Source organism: Protopterus annectens, chromosome 13.part0 (genome assembly GCF_019279795.1).
Source record: "Protopterus annectens isolate FY-2018-M chromosome 13.part0, PAN1.0, whole genome shotgun sequence".
Lineage (NCBI taxonomy): Eukaryota > Metazoa > Chordata > Ceratodontiformes > Protopteridae > Protopterus > Protopterus annectens.
The window spans coordinates 583,970,992-583,995,002 of record NC_056747.1 but is presented as its reverse complement, the minus strand read 5'-3'; the positions used below and the strand labels follow the sequence as shown (position 1 = coordinate 583,995,002).

The 24,011-nt window shown below is 40.0% G+C and overlaps 1 protein-coding gene across 1 annotated transcript in view; it reads right to left on the bottom strand.

The window, feature by feature from the left end:
• Positions 1-24,011, bottom strand: part of MED31 (mediator complex subunit 31) — a 61,606-nt gene that overhangs the window by 19,829 nt on the left and 17,766 nt on the right. Inside the window, exons 2-3 of the mRNA XM_044054252.1 lie at positions 13,400-13,474; positions 1,232-1,328 (exon numbers count right to left, since the gene is read on the bottom strand). Of these exons, the coding sequence (XP_043910187.1) occupies positions 1,232-1,328; positions 13,400-13,474 (172 nt within the window). The remainder of the gene's footprint in view (positions 1-1,231; positions 1,329-13,399; positions 13,475-24,011) is intronic.

Genomic DNA, 24,011 nt, shown 5'->3' with positions numbered 1-24,011 from the left:
AGAGAAATAAAACCCCTCTGTCCCAGATGACCCATGTTTTACTAGATGGACAGACTATGTAGGAGAAGATGAGAGGGAGTGGATAATGCTGGCTCACCCATCCTAGGTGTGTGTCAGCTCATCTCATTGTACTGGACACAAACGAAGCTGCAGCAACAAGGAGGCTATGATCCACCTGCTGCAAAGGATGTATTTTGCTTCGGGGGGGGGGCAGGCATGCAGGCTAGCATGCATCACCCCCACCAAGTTAGCAGCAAACAGTAAAACAAGTAAGGAAGATGCTGGTGGGTGGGGGTGTTTGGACAGTGTGCATATGCAAACTTGCCCACTCCCAAGAAAAAGACCCTCTCTCTCGCTCTCTTCTGTGTGGGAAACAAACTGCCCGATAAGGTTCACTGGTCAAGGAACAAGTGGAATGGAGGACTCTTACCCAGACCAGTTGTCTGTCTCTTACTTCCATTAGAGAAACACATGGGCTAACTGGATACAAGGAGGAAAGCCACGGAACCAATCCTGTAGATCAGGGTTGGGGTAAAAATCACCCTAGTATTGAATTTTAAGGGTCTTTTGTTAATGACGTACTACCAAAGAGCTCTTCAGTGGAAGCTGTGAAGTACCCATTCAGTGCTTAGTGAGGGAACAGGGGAAAAAGCAGAGGGGAGAGACACAGAGACATGAGATGAGACACATTAAGGTAACAAGTCTCTGTATATGTGACTACTGAGCTACAACGCTAGTCTTGAGCCAAAAATAAACTTCAGATTTATCACAAACATGCTATTCAGAAAAGGGTGATAAAAGATCCTGTAAAGACAATGCAATTGTGAAAGCAAAATGTTTACAATATGGTGTCCCTATATGTGCGCAGACAGAAAAAACAAACGTCTGCAGAGCTTCGGACTGTTAACTGCTCTTAAAACTTTGTTCTGGTGCATAAGTCCCAAAATAAAAAGTAAACCCTATTAAAAATATAACAAAAAAAAAGGCTTAAATAGTGGGAAGTATACTTGCTGTGTTCAGTTCAAGTCAGTCAACCTATTAAAAATATGTCAAAATAATCAGCAAAAAAAGTACAGATCTCAAAGAAAACCAGACTGTAATAAGACTTGAATGGTAAAGAAAAGTCTGGTGCATTTCTGGCAAAAAAGGAAGAAATCATACTACTCAACTCTAATAAAATATATTCTAATAAAAAGTGGTGAGGCTCTCCATGACTAGATAAATCACTTACTTCAGATATTTTGCATATTCCGGTTCTTTCCAATACAGCAAGTATTTTAGGTAGTTCACAAACGCCTTGTCTCTGAAGTATCCCCGCTGAGCCAGAACTGTAAAACAAGAAAACAAGAAAAATAAAGTAGATTAAGCTCAAACAGTAATGGAAATTTTAAGTTGTTATATTTATTTTAGATAAGCCACTGGCACAAGACATTTACCTTGCCCAAATGCTTACACAGGTTCATAGGTAAGAACTAGGATGGCTGCCCTAGCAGGTCATTGTAAGACAGGCCAATTTCCCTTTTTTGATCAAAATAATCTATCCCATTTGCTTATATATTGGCCTTGCCCATCACATGGTCAATAATTATATATTATTCCTAATAAGAATAACTGGGATCATACTACTGATAATTTGAGGGGACCCATGCATGAGATAAAGCACATAGGAGCTGTCTCTGTCCATTAGTAGTACAGGGGGCAGTCCTGGGGTAAATTTTCTGTTTCCCATCCATAGTTCCAAATTGCTCTTGAAAATCCACAGTAGCAGTGTCCTCTGTGAATTATACATGTCCCTCCAAACTGTTCTGTTAATGTTGCAGAAGAGGTTTACATCCCTACAACAAGTGTTTTGATGACATTTGACTTGCTGATGTTGTGTAATTCCATCAGTAATGGGTTGGAGGATGCCTTGTATGCCAGGCACAGGTCACTTCTTAGCACTCTGTAGTACGTAGAAGTACAGTGACAGGGCTTTGAGTCAGTCCATATGGGACATGTTGCTTAGACCCTTGTATCCTTTTAGTTGTGAACATTATATTAAATTACTGGCCTAATGTGGGCCAAGTAAAGGGGAACAATGACATCCCTAGATCTAGACACAATCCCCTAGTTTGTAAGCTGTACAATATAGAAGGACTTTCTTACAACAGAAAAGGCACATGTTGGTCAAAAGTTAAGTCACTCTCCACATAAATTCCCAAATCTTGATCAAATTATGAAGTCTTAGGGGAGTACTGTCATGTGGTAGTTCCCTGTTCCTTACAAACAGCCTTTCATTCTACAATCAAATCTATAAGAGGTCTTGACTAAATGTAATCTCTTTATGTTTCAGACAGAGTGCAATAACAATAACAAACAAACAAACAAACCAAAGATAAAATGTTCCTACGGAACAAAATTTGGGCAAAATTGAGAACCTCCAAAAGCCCAGCAGATCATCTCTACTTTAAACAGTTAAGAAATGCCGTCAAAAAATATATAATCAGACAAAAAAAAAATATTATTCCCATCTTCAAACACTCAAACTCTAATAATCCTCAAAAGTTTTGGTCTGGCATTAATAAACTCCTCAAACCAGGCCAGGCTAGAACTCCCTCTCCCAGCTCTATCCCCCATAACAACCCTCTGCAAATAGCTAATGCTTTTAACAACTACTTCATTGAAGCTATTCAAACCCTTACTAGAACACTTACACCCATTACACCCACTTCTACATACCCGTTACACCCACTTCTACACAACATACCAACAATTCTCTTTCCCCCTACATGTACAACCAGTACCAACTACCTTTAGCTACAAACTCCTTAAAAAACTGAAACCTTGCACCCCTTCTGCTGACCGTCTCCCAGCAGAATACCTTCAAATCGCTGCTAAAGCCATCGCATACCCTGTTTCCATCCTTATAAACAGAACTATCTCAGAAGGTTACATCCCTTCTCTATGGAAAATCTCCCATATAATCCCCTTACACAAAGGAGGTAAATCCACTGAAATCTCCAACTACCGTCAAATTGCTTTACTCTCCCCTTTAGCTAAAAATCATGGAAAAATGGATCCACCATCAACTACTTCAGCACCTTCTCCACAATAACTTGCTTGCTAATTGCCAACATGGTTTCAGACCCTTTCATAGTACTACATCTGCCCTGCTAACTTTTACTGACTGCATTAACAAGAATCGAAACAACTCTCTCTCATCTGCTCTATTTATCGACCTATCTAAAGCCTTTGACATGGTTAATCATAACCTACTTATCAATACACTAAAAGCACAAAATCTTGACCTACAAGCAATCCTTTGGTTTAAATCCTATCTTGAAAACAGAAAGCAGGCAGTACTCTGGGACAATAAACTATCCACACCCCTCCCAGTGGACACTGGTGTACCCCAAGGCTCTATCCTAGGACCTCTTCTTTTTTCCATTTTCATTAATGATCTCCATACTGCTTTTCCACAAACTTCCTGTATACAATATACTGATGACTCTACACTTATCTGTACTGCCAAATCTTCCTCCTCCCTCCAGACCCTTACCCAAACTGTATTTAATAAAGTAGAAATATGGTTTACCCAACGCTGCCTCCTCCTTAACCCCAAAAAAAGAAAATTTTTACTATTTACTCCCACACGAAAATCAGTGCAAATCCACTTTACCATTACCTCTAACAATGGTACTTCTATTTCCCCAGACTCTACTGCTCGTCTCCTCGGAATAACTATTGACCATAACCTTACCTTCGATGACCATGTTAACAATACTATAAAAACCATCAATAAAAAACTAGGCTCTCTGTACAGAATTAAACCCTTTCTTACCCCATTAGCTAGGAAATCTATTGCCCAGACTCAGCTTACATCTACCCTGTTCTATGCATCTGCCATATATACCAATCTATCTAAACATAATCTTTCCAAGCTGGAAATGAGCTATAATAACATAACTAGATTTGCCACTGGCTCCCCTTATAGAACCCACCACTGTTGCAACCTGCAACAACTCAGATGGTTAGAACTACAGAACCAACTACAATATAATAAACTTCCGATTGCTCAAAAAATTCTCCACCTCCCTACTAACACCTCTATCCTTTATAATCTGATCTCCCCATACAAAAATCTTACAACAGTACGCTCAGCTAACAAGTTACACATTGCCAACAATATATCAAATAACAAAGCAGGAGATTCACTCTTTTCCAGTGTGGTTGGTAGAATCTGGAACAAGCTTCCTGACACACACACTTCTCTCTCCTCTACACAACTCTTTAAGAAACACCTCAGATATTACCTAAAAGGACAATGGCTTTGTCCCTGCTCTAAGCCTGATTAAAACATACTTTTACTTTTTCGCCCCCGACCTCTCATGCTTTTTAACAAACCCCACCCCTGTGAGTCACTGACTTTTGACTACCAACCCCTTTTTTACCTGCTCTTTGTCCTGCCTTGTCTCTACTTTATTTTTTTCTTTTCTTTCCCTTACTTTATGATTTTGGATTTAAGTTTCTTGTCTCTCAAATAAATGTTGATGCTTAATTATGTTAACTGTTGCACGATTGTATATGCAACCCCTCTGTAGAATCAAAATATGATTATGCTATATCTACTCTAATGTCTCTGCACGGTGTTCACAATACTAACTTCTGTACTTGTTATGCTGTACAATTGAAGCTAGTCTTTTTTTTGCTAAGTTTTTAATACCTTAATGAATTAGTACATGGAGGGGCCTCTGCTGAAAATGGATATGTATCCAGCTAGACTAGCCCGGTCGTCAAAAAATAAATAAATAAATAAATAAAATACTATCCTTTAACAATATGCATCTTGAAAGGCTTTGCAGCTCTGGCTCAGCTGTATTAATTCAATATGAATATGACAGAAACCTTGCTCACTCAGTATACTAATCCGAGATATGGTAGAGGTACAGACACCAGCAATTACTAACTGCAACAGGTGCACACAATGGTGCTTCAGATTATTTTCACTGTTAAGCCATCTCTCCACAGCAGGCTTGCTACTATTTAATGCTATATGCATACAAAGTACAATCAGCAGACCAGCTGCTAAACAAGTGGTACAAAAAGTGTGTGTGTGTTGAAAGAAGAATCAGTGGCCAGGGGGCCATTATTCCTTTGAGTGAAAGGCTGGAGACCTTCTAATACCTGGCACCCCAGTGAAGACCAAGGGTGCTACAACATACACAAGTAGATACAACGGATGACCTAGTTTAGAGATAAGTGGGAGCACACCCTCAGGCTGCAGCTTACATCACTGCATACAAGCATCTCAGAAAGAGGAAACTGATATAGATATAAAATATAGCATTAAAAATCAACGTATATAGATATAAAATATAGCATTAAAAATCTGTACAGTGTGCTGGACCACAAGACACTTATCCACCAAAAGTCACTATGCTCCCCCCAAAAAAGGGGTAATGAATTATGTTAAAATGTGATACTGGTACAGAATATATGTTCTGTACAATTCTTATGCAGATCCTGAGAAAAGCAGTAGTATGCTTCTCAGGCTACTATTTCTGTTGCGTTACCATACTGTTAAAGTACAGCACTTGATATTCCACTAAAGAATGCCTTTACAAACCACTAAAAATAAGCCCATTCTGAAGATGCATAGGAATAAAGCCCGACTACTGCCCAGGTGACTTGGGATGAATTCTCTCCTTAGTTACAGGGAAGAACTCCACCCCAATGTCTCTTCCACCTAATGTGGAAACTAACAACTCTTTTGACCTCAAACCTGTCCCAAACAACGTAAGAACAATGCTGAAAAACTGAAACATTCTTCCTTAGCAGCTGACCAACTCCCCAATGAGTACCTCAACTTTCAGTAGATGCCATAGCTCTGCCTCTCTCCATTCTGGTAAACAGGTCTATAGCAGAACAATATGTCCCAAAATTATGGAAAATTTCCTACTTCACCCTTCTACATAAAGGAGAAACATCAACAGAATTAAATAATTACAGACCCATAGCCATTCTGGAAAAATGTATCCACACAATTACTGCAATAGCAGCTATCTCACAATCTTCTCTCTCCTTCCCAACATGGTTTCAGACCAAAACACAGCACCACCACAGCCCTAATTAATTTCTCTAACACCATCAACCAAATGAGAAATTCAAACCAGCAAGTAGCATCAATCTTCTTAGACATGTCAAAAGCGTTCGACACTTCCATCAGAAACTCCTTGGTATTCTTGCCTCACTAAACCTATCAAAGACTTCCCTCTCCTGGTTCCTAAGCTAGCTTTATGACAGACAACAAGCAGTACGATGGAAATCCGAGCTCTTACCACTTGTGCCTGTCTTGGTTGGAGTCCCCCAAGGGTCCATACTAGGACCCCTTCTTTTCACCATCTTCTCTAATGATCTAGCCTCATCCACAACACATGCTAAAGTAGTTCAGTATGCAGACTACTGAACTTTAATCTGCTCAGCAGATACCTTGCCAGACCTCAAAATAGTAGCCCAACAAGCTTTTAATGATAATAGAAAGCTATCTAAGTAAATAACTAATTCTCAACCCCAAAAAGACACAGTTAATGCTATTTACCAGTAGCAAACAATCACTGACTACCCCTCCGTTCACCATTCTCTCAGCAAACACAGTCATCCAACCAGTTCAGCATACAAACCTCCTTGGAGTGACAACTGACAACAAACTCAGATTTGACCAACACATAGCCATCACAATTAAGAAAGTTCACATCAAACTTGGCTCACTGTACAGAAGCAAGCCATTCCTCACTGACAATACCAGACGAGCCAGATCCAGAACCTTCCTCCTCTCTATGCTCCTATATGCTTTCTCCCTCTTTACCAACTTAAAAAAAAATCAGACTTAACCAAATCAGAAACTTGCTACAACAAAATAACCAGTTTCGCAGCCAACCTTCCCCACCAAACCCACCACTATATGCATACATTAAACTGGCTCAAGCTATCTAACCTTCTTTATCTCTACCAACTTAAATTCACACAGTATTATTTTCCATCCTGATAGCTGCGATTCCTCAAGGAACTTGTTCCCTACTCATGCCCACGAAGTCTAAGATCTACAGACAGCTTTATTTACTATGAAAAAGATTCTAACAACACTCACGGTAAAGCCCTATTCTCAAATCAAATAGCCAAATTAAGGAGCACTCTACCCCACACCCTCCAAAACACACCTGAATCTACCAGTTTCAAACTACTACTATTTGAACATCTATTCAAGAACTGGCACTACTCCTGCGCCAAACCTGACTGACAAAATATCTATAACTCTCTCAACATACTGTCCCACTCCTTACCTCATTTCCTCCCTCTCCTCAGTGTTTATTACTAATCAAAACAGTATATATAAAAGGAAATCTCATTTGTTCATAAGGCTTATTTAATATGTACACACTACTATTTTTCTCACAGTGATCTTCACTGAAATGCTTGTGTTTTTCCTTTTGAACCTGTATCTCCTAGAAAACTGTATTTAATACTACTTTGTATAGACTAACTAGATGATGTGTACTCTGTATCTTACTGTATGTATACTACTGTACTATCTAATTATTGTACATTACTTATATTTCTGTGGAGCCTTTCTCTCCGGGCCTCCGCTAAAAATGGGCTTCTGGCCCAGTCGGACTTTCCCGGTAAACAAATGTAAATTAGTGACTTGGGAGTTTGATTCATCCTGCTCTGTTAACTCAGTAGCTCCATCCTAGATGGGAGTGTGGGAAGGTACTGACTGTGTACTGCCACTATCCATTGTAGTATGGGTGGAAATGTAAATCAATGGCCTGTGGCAGACATTGGGCTTATCAAGTCACTGGCTGGTGTAACCTTTAGAAAGGCAAAGCATACACTCACAATGGGTGAGCACTGTGGGTCTCAGCGGTGATATGGATTACAGGTCATCCCAGTACTGTGGAGTTATGCAGTACTATGGGCATTTGCAATGGCCTGGCGCACAGCACTCTCATGGATGCCTTAATGATAGCCCCTTCCAGACAGCTCTCAATGTGGCACTATATAATCATTGATGTGGGAGAACAAATGGGCTCCGTTTGACTTGGGGAAAGGCTTGACTGCCGACATGCATCAGGACAAAAACACATGAGGGAACCTAAAAATTACTTGAAGGAAGAAATATACTGTTATGTGAGCAATAGGCAATCAGTTTAAACCTTCAAGCAGTTAAAGGCATTATACATTACATTCTCTTCATTTTTTTCTATCCACTAAAATCGCCAAATCCAACATTCAAGTTTAGTCTAGGAGTACTGCAGACTGAAGCATGTAACAGGAAACTCAAACCAAAAGTACAAGAATGAAAAAGTCATCTCCTGGCTGTGCTCAGCCATTTCAGAATTGTAACATACAGTACATTTTCAAATCTTTACTAGCTTATTAGTGCACTTGACATCTCAAATGCTATCCATTCATGGAAAACATATGCCCAGGACAGGCAAATATTGCATGAACTGATGCAGGCTTGTGCAGGTTATGCCCAAGCTTAGCCCTTCCTATCATAGAGCAGTTAGTGTAATGAATGAAACATTTCAGCATGCCTCACCATCCTCAAAAAATTCCCCAGTCTTCACAAAACCAATCCAGGTCTGTCTGCCCCTTTTATTATATGCATCTTAACTAGTTTGTGACTTGAGGAAAATGTACCATGTACAAATGTTGGAGGGGAACTTCCTTAGATTCCCAGTGGGAAAAACAGATGCAAAGTCATTCAAGGAAATAAATTAAGTGAATGAAATGGAATGCAGACACCAATACTACTTTCATCAGATCTCCCTAGTTTATACAAGTTCATACTTCATAGGTGTGTACTAGGCTAACGGCCCTTCCCTGGCATCATGCCACCCAAAGTTAGTTCCCAGTGCCCCTGTAAAACAAGGCCACTGAATTGACCCACAGGGTGAACTTCATATTGTCCATCCACTCATCAAGACTTCTCTTAAAGAGAGCCAGTGAAGTACTCTGCTGGACATGAATGGGAGGTTTGTTCCAGAGTATGGGAAGTCTCTGGGTTAGGAACCTGTCCCTCCAACATGTTCTGTTTATTGTGGTAATGAGGTTTAGGTCCCTGGAGCTTGTGGCATGCAGGGATTAGGATTTCTTTCGGTGTAGCATAACTAGCAGCTCTGGGTCAGACATGGCTTTGTAGATCAAGCAGAGATTGCCTCTAAGTAGACGATAAGAGACAGAGTACAGCTGGAGTTTTTTTGAGTCTGTCTGTATAGGCCATCTGTCTAAGGCCTAAGATCCTCTTAATGGAGACATTTTTGTGACTTTCCAGTTGTTGTAGGTGTCTACTGAGGTACATACCAAATGGGGCGTTGTATTCTATAATAGGTCTAGAGGGACGAGTAGAGAGGCATTATGACCTCTTTCTTCCTGGATGAGAAATCTTTTCTAATGAGATGTGCCACAGAGGACGACTTTCTGACTACACTGACAATGTGGTTATCAAAGGAGAGGTTGCTGTCAACCTGTGTCCCCAGGTCTCTTATCACACCTTCAGTGTTTAGTGGACTACCGCCTATGTGGCAGTTCATGGGCACCGAATTTTTCCCAAAAGAAATGATGATGCACTTTGTGGCATTGAGCTTTAGGCCATGGTTCTGGCACCAGTCATTGGTGTCAGTGAGGCCTTTATGTAGAATGTCTACATCAGTTGGAGAATCAATAATGGCTCCCAGTTTGCAATCATCTGCGAACTTGGTCAGTCAGAGTCCCTTTGTGTTGGCTTGAACTTCAGAGAAGTAGATGCCAAACAGGAGAGGACCGTGGACCGATCCCTGTAGGATACCACTTGTAACTGGCCAGTAGTCAGATCTGGAGTCTGTTACTTTCACAGTGCGGGTTCAATCAGTGAGCCAATTAGCAACCCATCTTAGGACGGTTTCACTTCAGAATCTCGAAATCCTGAAAACTTGAACTTCATATGGTCAAGACCATATGACTGAGTTTTCAGAAATTCCGAAGTAAAAAACAAGTAAAACATAGTTTCTGCAGGGGGGGCAAGCCCCCCTGCACTCCCCCCCCCCCTCCATAAACATACCAACTCTAGGGTCATGCTACAGTGGGGAAAAGGGAAATCTCCCGTTCCATGCTGTATGCAGAAGTGCAGAACGGGAGATTTCCCATTTCCTTGCTATAGTGTGATCACGGAGATGGTACATTTAAGTAGGGAGAGTGCAGGAGGCAGACAATGCTATATTCAACTAAATTAAATACACTTTAGAATTTCGAGTTTCTGAAAACTTGACCATATGGGCTCAACCATATGAGGTTCGAGTTTTCAGAAATTCGAGATTCTAAAAAGTGTTCCCCTTATGACATAGGGGTTTATGCCTAGTTTAGCGAGTCTATCTATGATTTATGAGTGAGGGACGGTGTCAAAGGCCTTGGCAAGATCTAGGTAGGCTGTGTGATCTACCCTGCCCTCATCCACAGCTCTGGTGACAGACTCGAAGAAGTCTATCAAGGTTGAGCAGGCATGATCTACCTTTCACAAACCCAAACTGCGTGGGGTCCAAAGTCTGGAGAGTCCCTATGTCCTTATTTATAAGGTCCATGATGATGCGCTCCACAGCCTTAAATATCAGACTCGTCAGACTAATGGGGCAGTGGTTCCCAGGGTCTGTAGTAGCTCCCCCTTTGTGGAGTGGGATGACTGTAGCAGTGCACCATTCAGTAGGAACAAAGCCTGAAATGAGGCTGTGATTGAACAGGGTGCTCAGGTGTGGTGCCAGTTCACTTTATAATTCATGTAGAACACAGCCAAGAATATTATCAGGTCCCATGGAAGCTGTATTCTTGGCTTTGGACAGTGCAGTTTTTACCTGTGTAGCTGTGGTAATAGGGACTTGGCATTCCTCAGGTATTAAGATTGGCCCTTTTAGGGGTGAAAGGAGGGTAAAGTTTGCACTGAACCGGTCGGCCAATATGTTGGCAATATCAGTTGGTTCTGTATATGTACTGCCATTGTGCTGCAACTCAGAGCAGATCAGAGTATTACCATGTAGATTCTTGACATACTACAGAATGCCTTGTGGTTGTCTTTAGAATCTACAGCAATTTTGTTTTCGTAGCTAGCTTTGGATGATTTGATAAAAGAGCTCAGTTTTTTGCTGAGGTTAACAAGGGAGTTTCTTTTTCCTTCCGTTGTAGAGTTAATTTATGGTGGGGGACCACCAGATTGGCTTTTTTTTTTCTTTTTGGAGGAGAGCATTTTGGTTCTGTTTCATATGGCCCGTTTCATGCACTTGTGTATGTGCTCATACAGTGCATTGGTGTATGATTCAGCAGTCATGCACCCATTTTCCATTTGCATGGGTGTTGTGAAGTTAGCCACCTCTGTTTTTAGAAGCCCAAAATTGGCTTTGGAGAAGTTCTTTATAGTGGTTTCCTTTGGGGGGGTGAGGGTGAGATGTGGATATCAATGGTGATCAGCATGTGGTCAGATCTGACCAGGGAAGAGTTGATTACTGGTGTAGAGCAATGGTCGCCCATGTTAGTAATGACCAGGTCAAGGATGTTTCTACCCCTGGTGGAGGTAAGAATGAGTTGGTCCAGGGTGTTGGAATTAATGAATTCCAGAAAATGTTGAGCAAGTGTGTTGGTACAGGAGTCATTTTCACAGTTAATGGAGGGGTAGTTAAAGCCTCCCAGTATAAGGGTATTGGGTTGTACTCTAATATTTTCCAGTGTGTTTAGGAATGTGGCGTGGGAGTCTTGGGACATGGTGGGGGATCTATAGTAGGCTACAACCTGGATTGTATTTTTACCCAGTGTTAGTTGTACCTGAAGTATCTCTGATGCGTTATGTTGGGCTACTAGTCTGGAGGTGTGCATATCCCTTATGAATATGGAGACACCACAGCCTTTAGTGCTTCGGTCCAAGTTTAGGGGCTATAAGGTGTGGTATGAATTATAGCCTGGTAGTGCTGGGGTGCTCTCCAGAGCCTTGAACCAAGTCTCTGTCGCTACGCAGATGTTGATGTTCTCCATTTTAAGGAGTGCTTTGAGCAAGTGCATTTTGAGATTTAGACTTCTAGCGTTGAGTAGCATAACCCTCAGATTTTGTTTGCCTGTATCTGTTATGGTGGTAATTTTGTCTTCAGAACATTGCCTAAAAAAGGCACTCTAGGGGTGGCAAGAGCCTTGGCCAGTATCCAGAATCCCTGGGGTGACATGTGCAGGCCATCTCTGGTGAAATATCTAGGTCTGTCGATCATATCATCCCAGGCAGACAGATACTGGATCGCCTTAGAATGACACCAGAAATGTAGCCAATTGAAGTAAATAATTTTCTGCTTGTACTGTGGCATCATTCTGGGTTACGGTAGGATGCTACTCAGAGCTAGGATCATATCTGCCTGGGCTACAAGATCCCAGAGCTCCTTTATGTCTCTTTCATGTAGCCCAGGGAGGTACGTCTCAGGTCATTCACACCAACATGGACAATGACAGAGAGTCATATTTGTACCTGTTGTGGAGTAACCCAAGTGCATGCATTATGTGGCGGATCCTGGCACCCGACAGGTAGCTGACCGTAACTTTCTCCTTATTCAACCTAGCGAGTGGGACATCAGTGTGCCTTACTATTGAGTCAGCTATGACTAGTGGATTGGGTAAGTTGTTTTGCCTTATGGGCTCTGGTTGAGTGGCACTCTGTTTATGTCAGCTATGTGTCTTATGGTTTGTGTTGGGATGTGGTGGTTGTTTGTGTTTCTACCGCGGAGGTCTCTGTTTGGGCAGATTTGTATCGAGAGCCTCCGCGAAAGTAGGTATGTGTTGTGTGTTACTATGCGAGGGTTGTGGTGGTGTAAGTTCTGGAGGGCTATGTGTTGAATGTGGTGTGGTGCAGGTATTAACCTTCTCCTCTTGACTGGCTAATCCAGTCTAGTTCACAAACATCATTCTGTCAAATAGGAGACAGCATCACATTGACAGGATGGCTTTGCAGCTCGTTGTCAGAAGTCACACATCGTCATATCAGAAAATCAATGTATTGGATTCTTTAATGTTATGGGGCTTCCACAGTTTTGGAGTGCTGGCATGGCAGTTAATCTTTGAATAGAATAGATTTCTCTCACTGATCAAACTATCCAGATTTTTACCATTAATGTACATTAAAATACTTCAGTTAACACAAGTTTTATCTGTATATTTTATTTCTCCGTACATGAAAACTTTTTACCAGCTTTGTTTAGAAAAAGCTGTGTACAAAGTACTAATACTTGCTTAAAAATGCTACACAAGGACTTCTCAGAAGACAAATAAAATACTCACAATTGAGAAGACTGCTGTATAAGGACTTTTTTTTTGCATCAACTGGTCCCAATGACAATCATAAAACCAAATTATTACTTACAGTTGAGATAGTTTGGGTTTGCCAAACACTGAACAAATTCCAACTCCAACTGGAAACGAATCCGCGATTGATCATCTGAAATGGAAAATGCCAACAGAAGTCAGTTCCACTTAATGCAAATGCATCCTAAAAGGCACCGCTTCCTGGTAATCCCTTAGGTGTGACAGACTGAAAGAAAATAAAGTCTGTATTTCATGACTAAATCATGATTAAAAAATGTGTGAAAATTTAATTGGGTAAACACGTGCAAGAAGATTTACATTCTCTGATTTTATAGACTATGGCTTGAGCTGCTCCACTTTTTGGAAGCCAAACTGCTTTATTCAGATAAAGTATGGTGGAGAAAGATGATAAAGGCCCATGAAGTTCTGGAACACACAATAATCCATGCCTACCATTTTTAAAAGTACAATTTTTCCTTGACAAAAATCACCACTGCACTGTTAACACATCAGTCTAGTAAATTGAGTACCTTGACTCACTCACTGACAGAGGAACTCATCTCTTTAGTCAAGAAAAAGTCCATGTGGTTTGCATTCATACTTATTCCATCAATCCATTTCCAATTACCCAATTTATCCTTGGATATTCTGGGAACACTGAGAACTATCTTGTCAATTAATGAGTGCAAGGCACAGAAAACCTGTTCTGGACATGGCCATGGCCATCATAGGACACACAGACTCACTCATGCGCACCTACAGGCAATTTGGAGAATACTAACTGACCCACCTCATATCTTTGGAAGGCAAGACAAAGAGCATGGGGGGGGGGTTATGTAGATGCAAAAGGATATGCATACACCACAGAGAAAGAATCTACCCAATAACCAGTCCAGAGATTTTCCTGCTGTGAAGTGGAAGCAGTACTCACTACACAACTGTGTTGTCATAGATGCATCCCAGATTATACTTGGCAAACATACAGTTATTGGCAAATGTAAACAGACTAACACTCTACTCTCAAGACTGTTCAAAATAATCCACCTTGTTCAAATATGCTATATCCAGTATTAAACATACTAGAAATTCTGCTTCACTGCCCCCCAGTGTCATTGTGCAGCAAGAACTACTGATCTTCTCTTGAAAGTTCTTCTCCACTTGAATATAAATGCAAAATCGAAACAGCTCCCTATCAAAAGGGTAATATCCCATTCTGCAAAATGGGCGGGGGCGCATTTCAAACTTCTGTAACTCCGTTAAACCTTTTCAACCTTATCTGCATGTGGTCAAGGACTACTGCTTCTTCAAACTTGACACTTAATATATACCAACAATGAGATCACTATACAAAGTAAGGGTAATACCTTCAAGTAAAGCAGCCACAGAGTTGGTGTGCAGTACTTCACATTCATACTTGCAGTTCATTTTTCTCCAAGGACCACAATTATAGTACACAGATTTTAAAACGGTATTCAATTATACAATATATTAGGAAGGTAAGAAAAACGCATTTGTACAAGTATATTCACATTAACAGCAAATGTTCAAATGACAAGATCAGTACAATTCTTTGCAGATGGGAATTACACCTTGTGACGACATGAGGTACTGCCAGCACAGCTAGATGGAATATTATATCACTTGTGAATATCAAACTAAATTTATACAAGATGTTTGTGTTACAAACATATTAGAACTTTATTGTATATCAAAATGATTTGTACAGACATTTGTGTTGAAATGGTATTTGTAAAGTGCTTGTGTTTGAAATGTATCTGCAGTGGGCCCTACTGGAAGAGAACAGAAATGTACATGCACTACTGTAACTGTTTAAACGTGTCTGTTCTAACAGAGGAATCTGGAAAACAGGAGGTTAACCTCAGTCCAGCAAACTTAAAAAAATATATATCTGAAATTAAATCACTTTACAGGCCATCTCACAGGTTTCAATGCAGCCAGAGACAAAATCTGTACTAGGAAGCTTTCTGCATTGTCTTTGGGGCAAGTCAATTACTACTCTGGAAGCATGGAGGTATGAAATTGTTTTAGAACTTCCAGCACCTGCCACAGATCTGAGCAAACACCCATGTGTGTGTATTTTTACAGGTAGGTGCTATACCCTGCCAGCTTCCAGCAAATGGGGTTTTGCATGGGAACCAGAAGTCAGATGACCATAAATTATGTCATTCTGTAAGCTATCGCAGAGGATACATTTTAGATGTTATTTTGAGAAGTCTCTTAGTGAGACAGAGCATTCTGTATTCTGTCTTGGGCCTGACAAGAAGGACCATTCACCCCATCATCTGCCTTGTTCTATTAAGTAAGTTACTATGGAACAGTACAATTCTCTCAGATTCAATCAGGAATAGTGAAGCTTAGTTTAGATATTGTTTTTCTTCATTTGTTTGTTTGAGTCTGTCCTTCAACATTATTTTAAAGATTTCCTGTAATTTTTAAACTCTGATGTCACTGTGAACAGATATTTAGTATTGTCTTGTTCCTTTATTATTAAATATATTTAAACCTTTCAATGTGGCTGACCTTTGTTGAGATATTTAAGTTTTAAGAGTATTTGCATATTTATTTGGGGACACTGTGTGGGCCAAATAGCCTTGCTCTTGCTCAAACTATGATTTGTATTAATACACACTAAAATTGGACACCCTTTGTTAAGGGTCTTGAAGTAGCTGGTGAAGGGTTCTGGTGGCAGTGATAACTACCTTATAGTTTGGGTAAGAGTGGGCATAGCTGGTAAACCTGTGCCAACCTTTCCCAGGTGTGTGTGTGTGTGTGTGTGTGTGTGTGTGTGTGTGTGTGTGTGTGTATAAATCAAATCTCAGTGTGTATGTGTCAGCTACTTGGGCAGGGACACAAAGCACTGGTTGGACAGAGCGATTGTTGGTGGACTTGGCTTGGAACCCTGGCTAAGGATTCAACGCTATAGCTGTGCCAACGGGGAGTCTTACTGAGGATCTGGAGAAAGAGAGGAACCAGCCCTGGACTGACTGGACTGCTCTTAATGGAAACTGAGAGCTGTATCTGGAGAGACTGTGTGTACCTGTTATCCTTCTAATGAACGTTCCCCACAGGTGCCAGTGGCGAGGATTGAGGCTCCTCGATTCCTGGCCCATAGGTGGAGGGTCATCACATATTGACTGGCAGTGGTGGGACATACACATCACACACCTTATGGCCTGAATTGTTAAGATGTGAAAATTACCTAATGCAAAGATGGTGTCTTGCTCATGTAGAAGACATGGGTTGGACATTCATCAGTCAGTGTTATCTTCACTACTTTTCTGGAATAAGAAGTTACCAATAAAGGTACCCATAAAATCCAATGGAAGTATCTTGGCAAGCCCCTTGAGGAAACTACTGGTACCATCTCAGGTGAAAGCCTGGGCCTGAAAGATGATAAAACCCCTCAAGCCAACCTCTGAAAGCAGGTGTAAGACCATCTTCAAAAACCTTACAAGTGAAATGGTAAGGGAGCATTCTGCAATGGCTGACAAATGCACCTTAACTGATACATACTTTATTTATTAAGCAATACATGTGACACAATAATATGAAAAGAGTACATTTAAATTTAAAATATTTTAAACTATGCACAGTTACTGGCATATAAAACTCAAATACAATATCCTGAATGACAAATAAACACAGATAACCTGTAGGCATCTCCAATATGAAACCGGACACGTTTGTGGTTAAATACGCAAATGGCATCCCTAGGGTCGGCCTACATTTGAAGCAACCATCACCTGAACTTCCTCCTGACTGCAGGGACTGGGAGATCAGACATTGTGGCTCCCATACATTTTTGGGCTATGGATGTACCTTACTTAACAGGAATATGGCTACGAGAATATCAGAATGGAGACAGACTTAAGTCTAACGTAATACAGGATACATCTTCTGGGCTAAAGGGCCAAAGAATTGACTTAGGAGAAGCACTCTGTAGTTATTTACTAATTGGTAATCAGGTTGACAGGCCCTTTTCAGCCATGACCTAGGCTCAGACTGAATAAACAGTGCAAGTAAACTTCAGTTACATACTTCAAATATTACGGTACATAGTTGCAAAAATTATCTAACGTTATTATACAGTTTTTATAACATAAATTAGAAATGCATAAGAACTGTAACACAGTTTCAGATTTACATTGACTACGACAAGGTTTAAAACTGAATTTTCTTGAAGGAAAAAAAATCAAATGGAAATTATTAAAAACAGATTACAGAGTTATAAGCCTAGAGACAAAGAAGAGAAGAGAGAAGTAGAAGTGTTGATAGCAAAAGGAAATCGCTGAGAGACTTGAGCATTTTTAGAATTCTAAACCTGAAGAGGTCATCCATTATCTCTGAAACATTTACAAGCAAAACCCTGAAGTAGTGCTCAGGAAGGGACTACTTAAACTTGGTAAGAGTATCTTGATGCATTGTTTCAGCAGGTAGTTTATTCCCAAGAGCTGGGCTGATTCATGAGAAGGCTCTTTTACCAATGAGTATTTTAAATTTGGGGGGGGGGGGTGATATTAAGTTCCCTTGGGAATTCTTTAGGGATTAGGACTGCCACCCAATTGGAAATGTTCTTTTTGGGGGGAGGGGGCAATAGTCATTTAGAATTGTATATAGTAAGGTGCACAGAAGTGTGGACCTTCAGTAATTGGTAATCAATTTAGATCATTAGAAGATTACAGTGGTTTTTGCGGGCGTCAAGTAGGGTACATCTAGCAATTTTATTCTCAGTGACTTGTAGTCTTTGAATGTTATAAGCAGAATGTAAAGACAGCACATGGAAGACAATATTCTAGTTTAGAAAGAAGGGCATTCTTGGTCAGTGCATTGCAGGCAGAAGAAGATAGCAGGTGTGATATTCTATTGCACTGTTTCAATTGTGAGAGGACTTTATTAACACTGTAGGCTGTTGAGCTTAAAGCAGAGTCAAGGGTTTGGCCTAGATATTTGTACTTTGATCAATGAAGGATTGTTGGAGTACTGCAGGATTGTGGGATACCTGTTTGCCTGCAGTAATAAACTTAAACCTCATCCTGTATGCAAATGACATTTTAGGTAAATCAGTAAAATCATTAATGAATAAAGAAAATAGTTATGGGCCTAGAACAGAGCCTTGGGTGACACCCATTTTTACTGTTCCATTAGTTAACTGCCGATTGTTAGAGTAAACCTGAAAGGTCCTGCTGTCAAAGTACCTATGGAAATAGTCAAGGACAGTTTCTCCCAAGCTGGATTTTTGTAGCTTAGCAAGCAGCTTCAAAGGCACAGGTCATGTCCACAAAAATACCGGCTGCAAGGAGGCCATCATTTAGGTTACCATAGGCAGTGCAGATGCTGAGAGTATACTAGTGGTTGTGCTAAAACCATTTCTGAAGCCCTGCTGTCAGATAGAAGCCCATTGTTATTAAAGTGTTTAAATGCATTTAAGTGTTCCTAGGGTAGGGTCAGTCTACCCACTTCAGAATATACTACTAACCCAAAAAATGTCTTTGTGGAAGCTGATGTCAGGCTTGATTTCTACAGGTTCAGAGAGATGTCCAGGCTAGTCAGGCTCATACACCCAAGGCACGTGTGGAGCTTCTGCAAGAAAGCTTAAATGAGACAGTCCTCTAGAAAGGGATATATATGCAAACTCCCTTAATTCTGAGGTGAGCAAAAACTATTATCCATTAAATTCAAGAGAGTTCAAATACTTGAGTAACAAAAAGGTGAACCAGCATTAGTCTTTCCCACTCACAAGTCAGATGAATTGCCTTTTTTTTTAAACTTTGTTTTTTTATTGTTGTACATGTCATAAACAGCTTTCAACAATATCATTTAACAGACATTTTCATATAAATTAGTCCACATTTTCCTCTTATATACCAAATTCCTTACATTAATCAATACATAAGTTGGGTGGGGGGTGGTTGAAAGACTGATTTGAGAAAGGCCCTCTCAAATGCATCCTGGAAGACCTGCATTATAAACTAAATAGCTGTGGGCCTACACCTCTCGTAAGCCCAAGAGCACTTCTTATCACTTGTACATATGTGAGAGCTCTTTAATCTCATAAAAATGTGCATCAGAACCTAAACGAGGTTATAAATGTTTCATGCAAGTGTTGTCATCTTGTAAGATTAAAAATATATATATCTCAGGAGGAAAAGGCCATTTTTTCCTTAGATGGCAGGGCAAAACTAAAGGTAGAGAAGTGCACTGTATGTGGGGGAAGGAAGCAGTCTGTCCACTAAGCCATTATGTATTCTGCAGCAAGTTACTTAATCAAAATACTCAGAGGTAGGTCAGACATCCATTAAACAGATGCCTGTCCTTGTGCAAGTTTGAGATTTGCTTACACAACTCTATACTAACAGGAGAGTTGGAAACTCTCGCTAGAATTCAGCTCAGTAATATTTGCAATATCCTGTACACACTGCCACCCCTGTAAAGCTACTGTCTGCACCCAAACAATGCCCATCATGGAGGTCTGAGGACTGTGATCCACACCTGCAGCACAAATTTCACACTCTGTGCCTGCCACACTTGGGGAGCTGGAACCCCACTGTTTGCCTCTGAAAGAGAAAACAAGCCACTAGTCTGCCCCTCCCTGGGCTTAACATTTCCTAAACTATGCTTCTTTGGGACCAATGCTTTCAGGCCCCATGGGGGGCTGACAGAAGGAAGCATGTAACCTTATCAATCCTAACAGATTCTTTCACAATCAACTTCTTCAACTTTTCTATTCTTCTGTAATAAGTTTCTTTCTGGGGACTTGTAGGATAGTTCTCCAGTTGAGCATGGCAGTCATCACCCCAGCTCCACAGACTTATGACAGAATAATTCCTGCAGTAAAATGGAAACTGAAGATGGTACAGGGTACTGCCCCTTCTTCCCACTCCCAAGTCTCAAACCAATGTCCTCAGGGTGCAGGAGAGAGACACATGTTCTGGGAATATCTGACAGCTCTGAAAAGAAAGCTGACCACCTATGACTAATCTTCATGCATGAAGAATTATACTCCCTCAGTGTTCTTTATGATTAAGATGGACTGGACTGTAAAGACTGAATCTTCAATTCATTTAATCCTGAAAGGTAAGAGGCTAACTAACATATTTGCTTCCCGAGATCTTCTGTGTCAGGAAACCACTTATTTCCTGACAGATTTTCATCAAAATCCTCTACTGAAAACACAGTTTATTAGATCAATCTATGATAAATTATATAAATTACAGAAATGCTGCTCTACTTAGTAAAATGTGCTAACCCTAACCCCAAACCTAACCTTACCTTTAGAAACTAGTCTGCAACACTACCACTTTTCAGCCAAATTATATCCAGTATGTGTGGTATGGTTAACAGATTGCAAGAGGAAACTGGTCATTTTCCTTTTGAGATCGGTTATATTTTGACATTTTAGGTTTCCAGTATTTTATTGGTTAATGCACTGGGTTTGATAATTTCTGGTTCAATCTTACAGTACTACAATACAATAATACATAGACACACCCATATACATTACATACATTTATATGTATATTCACAGACACAGCTATACAACTTATATGTATATGTGTGCACAAACCACAAAACCCAAGTGTAAAACTGAATTTAACAACATTTACACATGGCTGTCAATAAGAATGGGATACACAAGGGAAACAGAGTGCTGCAGGAAGCAAAGGAAGTTTAAATCTGAAGCAAGAGTAATGAGATAAATGCCTCTAGAGATTTCTAGCCTGTCAGTATTTGATATAAAGATTGTTTCACCCTTCCTCACAATCCATTCTCAGTCAGAGTTATCTGTCTTCTATTATTGCCCATAGCATATTACTACACCCTTTATACTCACTTCTTTTGTTAGAGATGTATGTATATAGTTTTAATATTTTCAAATGAACAGTATGTACACAGTAAGTTTGGGTGCCAAATGGTGCGTGTTTGACTTAGGGGGGATTACCATTTTGTGAATTTGTACATGGTTTATGTTCATGGACACTCCTCTCCTATTGGCCTTGTGTACATAAGTAAAATAATATCTAGAAGCTGGTGGTAAGCTGTCTGCAAGAGAAAGTGCTTGTACTCGTGTAAAAGAAAATACGTGTACACATCAGATTTTTCTGATGCAATTCTCATCACCGCACCAAATAACTCTTGTTAATAGGAATTGCTGTCCCAATAAGATGCACTCCCCTCCTCAATACCCCAGTCTCTGCAGTTGTAACCAATGCTCTGTCAGCTCCCCACCTTCTCTTCCCCTCCTCTTAAAGTTACACTTGCAGTCACAAGCACTAAGCTATCATGTAACACCTTCCCCCATCATTACAAACTCTGTGACAGTTCATAGCTCTTCTACTTCTCACTTTACTTGTGTACTGTCACAACTCTCATCATCTATTTAGCACACACTGCTATCATACTTATTAGGCACATTAGTCTATATTCACCTACCTCATACCTACACCTCCTTTACTCCGCAATTCTCTAACTGCTCCATTATCCTACTTACTCTCTTTCCATTCTTTGACACCTTTGACTAAAGTCTGCAAATATAAAAATACACACACATACAAAATGCTGTTTATTCTCATCTTAATACGCGTTTTCCCATCAAATCAGTTCACTGCCCAATCTCCCCATCATGTACATACACATTACACTGTTTCTCTTTTACAAATGTGCAAACTAGTCCCACACTGCCTCCATACAGACTCAGTTTCTCAACCTTCAATATACACACCTCTTCCACTTTTCACCTATCTGGTTCACAATAGGTCATCATTCCCAAACTCTTCAACCTCACCTTCCACCTGAAGATCCTCAAACATCTCTATAAATTCACCCCTACCTTCCTCTTGCTGCTCATCAGAGAAAACATAGAATCCAACCAAAAATATGCCATCCCACTTCATAACACACCCTCTACTATCTCAGGTACACTCATCAACGCTTATTGAATTGGAAATAAACTTTCTCATCTTCTCTTTGCCCCAACACTCTCACAGGTAAGAGAGTCACAGATTAAAAAAAATAATTTTGAACATATTATCCAAATTGACACCTATTTATGAGGCTAAAGAACTGGAGTGGAAATTTATTATTATCAAGTTTCATTTTAATATCAAATTAATTGCTCAAGCAAATTCATTTTCTGCCACTATAACAATATCCATTTAGGTTAAGTTACTCTCAAGGAAAAACAATCCCCAGTTTCCAATTATCCCTATCTGCCCCCCCCCCCCAATCAATCACTTGCAAAATTTCAGTTCCTTATTTATAACATCACTTCCTTTTTACCCAAACAAAGATATTACTACGCTAGGCAATTTCAACCTTAACTACCTGGGTCCCCCAACTTAATGACATGGCTGAATTCCATGCCAATACTGCCTTCATATATTCCCACCTAACTTGCACTGCAACTGACACACACTGCTTTATCTTCTAATTATTAACAACCCTTCAATCATTTCAAACACAGGCATTCATCTTCCCACCTTCATTGAGGGTTTTGCTGTTACTTCCCACATCACAAACTGATCACTAACATTTCCCTGTAGAGTAACCAATTTTCAGACCCAAATCCATCAAAAAATATTAGCAACCTCAACAATTATCTTGCTATATCAAACTGTTCACCCATAATCAATATGGGAGACCACAACAGTCACATTACCTCACTCAAACCCCAAGAGAAATTCAAAACAAATTCTTCTTACAAAACCTTTTTTCCCCAAAAAACATAACACAAGTGACTGGACAGCCAAAATACTAAAACAAGTTCACAAATTAAGAGATGAAGACCGACACACACCAAAAGTAGCAAACAAGCTGTACATACATATACACGTCTCCCTTCATTAACCACTTTAAATCTACACAGTTATCCCAACTTGGAAAACCCAAGCATTTTTAGAAAGACGGCAACCTGCTAATAGTTTTTTTATTCATCATTTGCTTACTGGGATAGTCCGACTGGGCAAGAACCAGTTTTCAGCAGACAAATAAGCAGGGAGAAAATCTCCAGAGACAATTGAAAATTTTACAAGATGCAAAATTACATGGAGTAAAAATTTTTAAAAAGAAAATAAATTAAGTTATGTAGTTCAAAGGATTAAATAGATAAACTATAAAATCAACAATGTGAAAGTTAAATATGGGTGCAAAGTGAAAGAGAGGAAGTTAACAGGTCGAAAACCACCAATAGCAACAACTCCTCAAAAATTCTCCACTGCTCTCAAGACCAGTTTTCAAACTCTGACTAACTAAACTAATTCAGTCACCTCCCGGATACCAACTCAGACCACCACCCCCTACCCAATCCTCCTCTCATCCCTCATTCATTTCCCTCTTCTATTTAGGGAAACATCACCAAAAAGCATTGAACCTTTACTGGAACAAAATCCTTACAGATGCCCTCTCAGGATTAGAAAACCTCAATTATCGGTTCACTTATAATTGCAAAGACTTCCTTAGCATTCTGCTGACTCACAACTATACTTTCTACTTAACTAACAACACCATGCTCACCATTAGAAAACAGCTGTAATTAAACTTCCCTGACACAACAAAGCCAGAAAATACCTTAGACATTTGTCCTTTCTCCTTTCTCTCAACACCAACTTGATAGGAAAAAAAAAATAAAACATACACGACCAATTCAAAAACAT